General features: G+C 65.1%; 2 protein-coding genes across 2 annotated transcripts in view; one reads left to right on the top strand and one right to left on the bottom strand.

The window, feature by feature from the left end:
- The window catches only part of SIVA1 (SIVA1 apoptosis inducing factor), a 4,519-nt gene extending 3,445 nt beyond the window's left edge, over positions 1-1,074 (top strand). The window contains exon 4 of the mRNA XM_040256815.1: positions 885-1,074. Coding sequence (XP_040112749.1) covers positions 885-945 — 61 coding nt within the window. The 3' untranslated portion in view covers positions 946-1,074. The remainder of the gene's footprint in view (positions 1-884) is intronic.
- A 3,584-nt stretch (positions 1,075-4,658) lies between these two features.
- AKT1 (AKT serine/threonine kinase 1) overlaps positions 4,659-6,846 on the bottom strand; it is a 17,928-nt gene continuing 15,740 nt past the window's right edge. Inside the window, exons 12-13 of the mRNA XM_040256814.1 lie at positions 5,982-6,084; positions 4,659-5,607 (exon numbers count right to left, since the gene is read on the bottom strand). Coding sequence (XP_040112748.1) covers positions 5,528-5,607; positions 5,982-6,084 — 183 coding nt within the window. The 3' untranslated portion in view covers positions 4,659-5,527. The remainder of the gene's footprint in view (positions 5,608-5,981; positions 6,085-6,846) is intronic.

Below are 6,846 nucleotides of genomic sequence, written 5' to 3'. Positions count from 1 at the left end.
TGGAGTGAGTGCGGGCCCTGGGGCAGGGGGCTCCCCCTCCTGGAGTGAGTGCCGGCCCTGGGGCGGGGCCTCCCCCTGGCCGAGTGAGTGTGGGGCGGCCTCGTCCTCCGGCCTCCCCCAGCTGCCTGGTTCCCAAACACCCACAGAGCCCACCGCTCACCTGCCTGGTCTCGTGGTGGTGGTGGGCCGGGCACCCTGCCCTATGTGATGAGCTCATGACTTGGTCCAGGGCTCCCTGGAGGCCGGGCTTTGGCCTCCGAGCTGCAGTGTGGCCCTGCCACGGCGTCCTGCCCGCGCCTGGTGGACCCCTTGGGCCCCAGCTCCGGCGGGACTGTGGGCTGGGCTGCCGCTGAGAGCCAGGCGTGGGCTCCTGAGTGCTGACGCTGTGGCGCCTGCCTGGGGCAGCTGCGGCCTCCCGGCCTGTCAGCTCCTTCCCCAGGGCGGCCTCCTGCCTCTGGCTGCGTTGCTCCTTCCTTGCCCCGCTGGAGCCGGCGGAGGCCAGTCAGCCCTGCCGCACAGCTGGGGCCTGCCTGGGGCGGCAGGCCAGCGTGAGGCCTGAGCTGCGCTCTGGCTGGCAGGCCTCTCCAGTGAGCGCCCCAGACGGTCACCATCACCCTCTGCAGGTGGACGTCCACCGAGGGCTGGTGTCTGGGGGCTGAGGGGTTCTCCTCGGGGTGCCCCTTGTCAGCAGGCTCCGCACTCTGGCCTCACCCCAGGCCCCCAAGCCGCCTCCCTCAGGAGCGTCTGTCTCCAGGGGCCTGGCCATGGGGGCTCGGCCGCCTGGGTGCGGGACCCCCTCATGACTGCCTCCATCTGGGCTGGGCGGGTACGCAGCTCATGGGGACTCGGCCCTAATGCAGCCCCTCTCCCCGCCGGTCTCTCAGCTACGGGGGTGACCTTCACGAGAAAGTGCTGTGTTCCAGCTGCGCCGTGTTTGAGGCCTGAGCCTGCGCGTGGACCGCCGCCTCACCCCCACCGCCCCGCCACGGCGACTGAGGGACCGGGGGAGGGTGCCTTCTCTCTCTTGTATTTTGTGCTCCTGACCACTGAAGACAATAAAGCCTCTATATTTGGACGAGAGGGCTCAGTTGGCGGCGCTCCCGGGGCCTGTGACCTGCCGGCCCCACATGGCAGCACCCTGAGCCCTCGGGTGGGCCGAGTCTCAGACCGTCCCTGCAGGGCCACCAGGCACACTGCCGTCTCGGGGCCCCGCCCAGGAGGGTGGGTTCTGGCCAGGGTCGCGGCCCACGGGGCGTGAGGGAGGCAGTGGACAGGCGGGCCGCAGGCCAGTTCCCATACACAGACCCCCACAGCGCTCCCCGCCAGGAGGAGCCCACGGGCGGCCGGCCCGGCTCCCTGGAGAGCGTGGCAGAGCAGAGAGGTGCACGGGGCAGGCAGTCAGGGCACTGGCGGCTGGAGGGTCAGTGACCGCGGTCCTTAGAGGGCTGGGCCAGGGCATGGTTTGCCCCCATGGGCGGAGCCTGGGACCCCGGAGCAGGGAGCAGGGAGACGGAGGGCCGAGAGGGGGCCTTAGGTCTAAGAAAGGGGGTCGCAAGTGAGTCCCGGGTCTTCTGAGCTGAGAACACTCAGAGGCCGCCTGGCTCAGCCCCGGGAGCACGGCTCAAGCCCCTGTTCGGCGGTCAGCCGTCCTCCTCGTGGGTCACCTCCGGCCCCACGTCCACCTGCAGACCGTTACCCCGGCGAGCACGGGACGAGAGGCTCAGCGAAGCTCATCGCTGGGGACACAGGTCGCTGTCGGGAGGAACGGCCTCACCCCCGTCAGGGTGCCTGTGTGCAGCTGTGGCCAGCAGGCAGTCTGGCGTCGGGGCAGCCCCGCAGTGGGTGACCCGGCGCCCCCACCTCTGGCAAACACCCTGCAGGGAAGCGAGCCTGTGCACCCGTGTTCACAGCAATGCCGTGCACAGGAGGGCAGAGGACCACGTCCGTCTGGGGGACAGGGCTAAGCCAACACAGCCCATCCCTACAGTGGAATCGGGCCTGGCCTTAAAAAGGAAGGAAACCCTGACAGAGTACAAGACAGACGGACCCAGAGGGTGTCGTGCTGAGGGAAGTAGGCCAGGTGCAGCAGGGCGGCCGGGCAGCGGAGGGGTGGGGCTGTGGGCGGGGCGGAGGTGGGCAGTGAGTGGAAAGAGACCGGTCTCAGTCTGCGAAGGTGAAGGTTTCTGGAGGTGGTTGTGGGGGGGGACAGTGAATGCCGCCCCACTGGCCGAAGCGGTAAACTTGACGTGTGTCTTAGCAATTGAGGGTATTTAAAATGTTAAAAAGACAGTTGTTGAGAGCAAAAATAATGTGTGTTGGGGATTTTGAACGTGATGGGAACAAGCTGTGAGCCCAGCACAGAGCTGGGACGTGGAGGTGTGCGATCTGAGGACTGTGTGTGGATCGCTGGGTCTCAGAGGCAGGCTGGTGAGTCAGTTACAGGTCCAAGCACAGCCAGGCCACAGCTTCGTCCTTCCTGCAGAGAGCACTTGTTCTGAATTCCTCATGGGACCCTGCGTCCTGGAACTGAAAAGAAACAGCAGTGGGGAAGCTGACGAGATAGGGATAAGCCATGAAAGAAAATGGGATGGTAAAGAGCAGTCATTAATCCAAAATGAGGCGGAGAAAGAGGACAGGCGGCATAAAGAAGCAGCAAGGCGTCCAGGAGAGCAGCACGACGGTGCTCAGGCTCAGCCACGGCTAGATCCGATGGTGGAGGCGGGCCCGGCACCCCCGAGGGGCAAAGACCCTCAGACAGCCCGAACAGCAGCGAGAGCAGCCCCTCTTCTTGTCAACAAGAAGTCCTTCACGAGTACAGAGAGGCAAATCCAGAGTGAAAGGGTGGGCTGAGTTGTCTGCTGAACGATGAGCCATCTTTGAGCAGACATTCCTGGGCTGGCATCTACTTCGGGGAAGGCCCCGACCCTATGCCATCCCGACACCCCAGCCTGGCCAGCCCCTAGCTGGGAGCTGGGAGCTGGCCTGACCCATGGGCACCCCAGATGCTAAAGGCACTTCTGTTCCCGTCTCCCTGTTCCTCAGGGGGCTGGCCTAGTGAAGGACACAGTAGGACGTGGGCGGGCATTACAGCCTCCCTTGCAGGCCGGCTGCCCTGCTGGGCGTCACTGCCCCCGGGGCCACAATGCACCAGGCCCCTCCAGGTCTGCTGTGGCCTTGCTGGCCAGGCCAGGGTGGCCCCGCGAATTTCTCCCCGAGATGCCCGTCTCCCCGCACCCCACTACTCTGCCGGGGAGGTGCCTCCACAGCCCCGCCTCCGGGAAGGTCCGGCTGTTCTGGGGTCTTCGCCCCTGGCTCATCCCCTCTTGGCCCAACCCTCCTGGATGGGACACAGAGGAAGGTCACGCTTGTGTCCGTGCCCATGACCTTGAAGCCTGTCCCAGGCCAAGGAATGCCCCTGGGGCCATCACCCCGTCTCCCAAGGGGGTCCCATGGGAAGGAGCGGCTCAAGCCCCTCTCCCTGGCCAGCTGCCCCCACCACGCCCCAGATTCAGCTTCAGCGCCCCCCCCTCCCCGAGTTTCCACACCGCACAGGCCACATTGGGGTACCATTTGCCTGAAGTCTGGGATCATCGGGCACTGCTCTATCGTCTGGTTTTCCCCTTTCCCCCTTTTCTGTGGTGTTGAAATGCACGCCTCCCCGACCCTGCCTTCCCCTCTGGGGCACATGTGTGCGTGCAGGAGTGGGGCTGCCGGGCCCGTGGTGGTCCCAGCTCTGCTTTGAGGAGCCTCCGTACCGTTATCCACGGGCTGTGCCATGGTGCGTTCCCACCAACAGTGCACGGGCTTCCGATCGGAAGCGCGCTTTTTGTTTCTGAGATGAATCTAGAGCATGTTTAGCAGGTAGCATTTGGCGTGTTTGTGGTTTCCGAGAGAGCTGCTGCATCCTGGAATGAGAGCGCCGAGTCTGTCAGAACTGGGCCCTAAGGGACCACCCAGAGAACCGGGCGGCTCCAGAGGTACCCCCAGGCCTGGACTGACTCCAGCACCCCACACTCTGCTCAGGCACCCCGTCCAGCACAAGCAGGCAGCCACCCCACTCCAAGGAATGCCTTGTCAGGGCCACCTGCCCCCGGAGCCTGGCGAAGAGACAGCAGAGCCCACTAGAGGGGAGAGCAAGGCCCCGCCCCTCCCTGCAGCTGCCGATGGCCCGCCCGGAGGCCGGCGCTGCGCGGCAATGTCTCTCTGCACCCACCAGGTGGTGCCCGAGGCTCGTCCCGCTGGGCCCCCTCCCAGCTGTCCCGGGCTGCTGTGTGACCCCCGGCAGGCTGCCCTCTGGTCCTCTCAGGTCCCAGGGCCTGGCGGTGGCTGGAGTGTCTGTCCTAGCCAGCAGTGGGCCGGGCAGGGTCCCAGTCCATCCTGGTGGTCAGGCCTGCTGCATGGATGGTGCTGCTGGGCAGACAGCTGGGCAGCCTGTGTGGCCTGCTTGAGGTGTTGGGGCTGGGGTGAAGCCGTGGACACAGGGGCAGCCAAGGCATTCCCTCCGACTCCCCGGCGAATCCTGCCAGAGGCGGGTGAGGGACACCCTCTCAGGTTGTCCCCGGGCTTCCAGGCAGGCCGCCCTGGGCACAGGAAGGCCAAGTGTGCCCTGTCAGGAGGTCAGCCACATGCCCCTCCATCCGCCACCCAGCAAAACGAGCCAGAGTTGAAAAGCAATTTTTATTGAAGAATTTGGAGGGAAAGTCTCATAATAGTAAAAATACTAAAGTTGAGTATAAAAAAACGCCTTGGTGCAGCGCAGTGTCTGGCCAGGAGGCGCGCAGGGCACAGCGATGGCCCCTGCAGAGGGCGCTGGGCAGGGCCGGGGCGACAGCGGGAGTGAAGCTTCTAGAAGGACAAGTGCTACCGGGGGGAGCCATCGGGGAGACGGTCCCAGTGGGAAAGGAGCGCAGGGAGGGCTTTCTCCTGAGATCAGAAGCCCCAGTACACAGCAATAGGTGGCACCCGACGCCTCCATCTCACCAGAGCCCTGGCCCAGCCTGATGGTGGGGGCCGCCCTCCTGCAGCCTCTGCTCAGCCCCTCCCCGAGCGAGAGGGGGCTGGGCCAGCACCCCACAACCAGATGGCTTCTGGGGCTGCGGGGTCGGGGGAGACGGGGGCAGCTGGGGACAGCTGGCTGGACGGACGGAGGGGCCAGGGGCAGGGCCCACGGGGACCCGCGAGCCTGTGGCTGCAGAAGTCCTTGCTTTCCTACAGGAATCTAATCGTTCCAAAGGCCGAGGCAGCGTCTGGAGAACTGGATGAATAAATTAAGAGAAACCGCAGGACGTCTTCCTCCCGAGCCAGCCGGCCAGGGGCACTCTGACCCCAGTGCGGGCGGCCCTGCCCATGGCATGGGGCGCCTCCCCATCCGTGTTGGCGGACAGCGTGGTTCCACCCAAACGCATCCAGAAATAAAAAACATTAAATACAGATCCTCCGTGCGAGGCTTCCTCCCAATCCTCAGGAAGCGTCATCCAGAGCACATGGCTGCCCGCGGCGGTGTCCTGAGCTCGGCCCAGCAGGCCCCTCAGGCCGTGCCACTGGCCGAGTAGGAGAACTGGGGGAAGTGGGGCCTCCGCTCGCTGTCCACCCCCTCCATGCTGTCGTCTGTGGACAGGAGGGGCGGCTCAGCTCCCGGGCACTGGGGAAACCAAGGTAGGCCCCGAGGGCTCACCACCCCCAGACTCCACAACAAGCCTCAGTGACCCCCGCCCCCACGATCTCGGGACCAGGGGACTACGGCCCTGGCACCCACCCTGCAGAGGGAGAGTGAAAAGTGAAGTCGCTCAGTCGTGTCTGACTTAGCGACCCCATGGACTGCAGCCTACCAGGCTTCTCCGTCCATGGGATTTTCCAGCCAAGAGTACTGGAGTGGGGTGCGATTGCCTTCTCCCCTAACAGGAGAGGGAGCCGCCCAGTAAAATGCTGAACAGAATTCTGTTGTCTTGAGAGGAGGGGTCGGCGGGGAGGGCCACCCTCACCTTGGTCAGGTGGCGTAATGGTGATCATCTGGGCTGTGAACTCCTCATCGAAATACCTGGTGTCCGTCTCAGACGTGACCTGAGGCTTGAAGGGCGGGCTGAGCTGCAGAAGGGTGGGGGGGTGGGTGGGTTACAGGCCTTGCTCCCACTGCCCGGCACACCTGGACGGAGACACAGCTCCCCACCCAGCAGACAAGCCTGTAGCCAGGCCTTCCCCTGCCTGGGTGCCCTGGGGGACCTCGCCGTTCAGGGACCCACCTGCAGGGCTGCCCACCTCACTCTCGGCCCCGGGCATCAGTGGCCAGGCAGCGTCAGGCTACAGAGGACCCACCATGACACAGGATTCGAGGGCAACTCTAAAGGGCCAGGCTCATGGGAGGAAGCAAGGACCCCCATGTGCTCCACCCTGGCCCGGGGTCAGGACTGCCTGGGAACTAGCAGCAACTAGCAGGCTGGGTCTTGGGTCAGGGCTGGCACCAGAGCCCTCAGAAGGCAGGGCCAGGAGGCAGCAGGCCCTGGGGCAGGACCCTGGCTGGAGAAGAGCAGAGTTGGGGAGCCCCGTCTCAGGGACAGAGGTCCAGCTGGCTGCGTGTAGCCTGCAGAGGAGGGGTGCGTTGGCAACAGGGTGGAAGCGGGCTTGAGGAGAGACACCTAGCAAGCCTAGGGACCACCTTCCTGGGTCTGTGAGCCACGCTGCCAGCACGGGCCAGGGCCTGGAGCTTGCGGGTCCCACAGAGGGCCAAAAGCAGAGAACCACGTGTGCAGGAAGCATGCTGCCTCAGTCCTCGAAAGCCTCCTCATGTGTATGGGGCGCGAGCTGGTGGGGGTGTAAGATGTGAGTGGGGGTGAGCAAGGCGGGGGTGTG

This window comes from Oryx dammah, unplaced genomic scaffold (assembly GCF_014754425.2).
Source record: "Oryx dammah isolate SB20612 unplaced genomic scaffold, SCBI_Odam_1.1 HiC_scaffold_16, whole genome shotgun sequence".
NCBI lineage: Eukaryota > Metazoa > Chordata > Mammalia > Artiodactyla > Bovidae > Oryx > Oryx dammah.
This window is presented reverse-complemented; position numbering and strand designations above follow the sequence as displayed.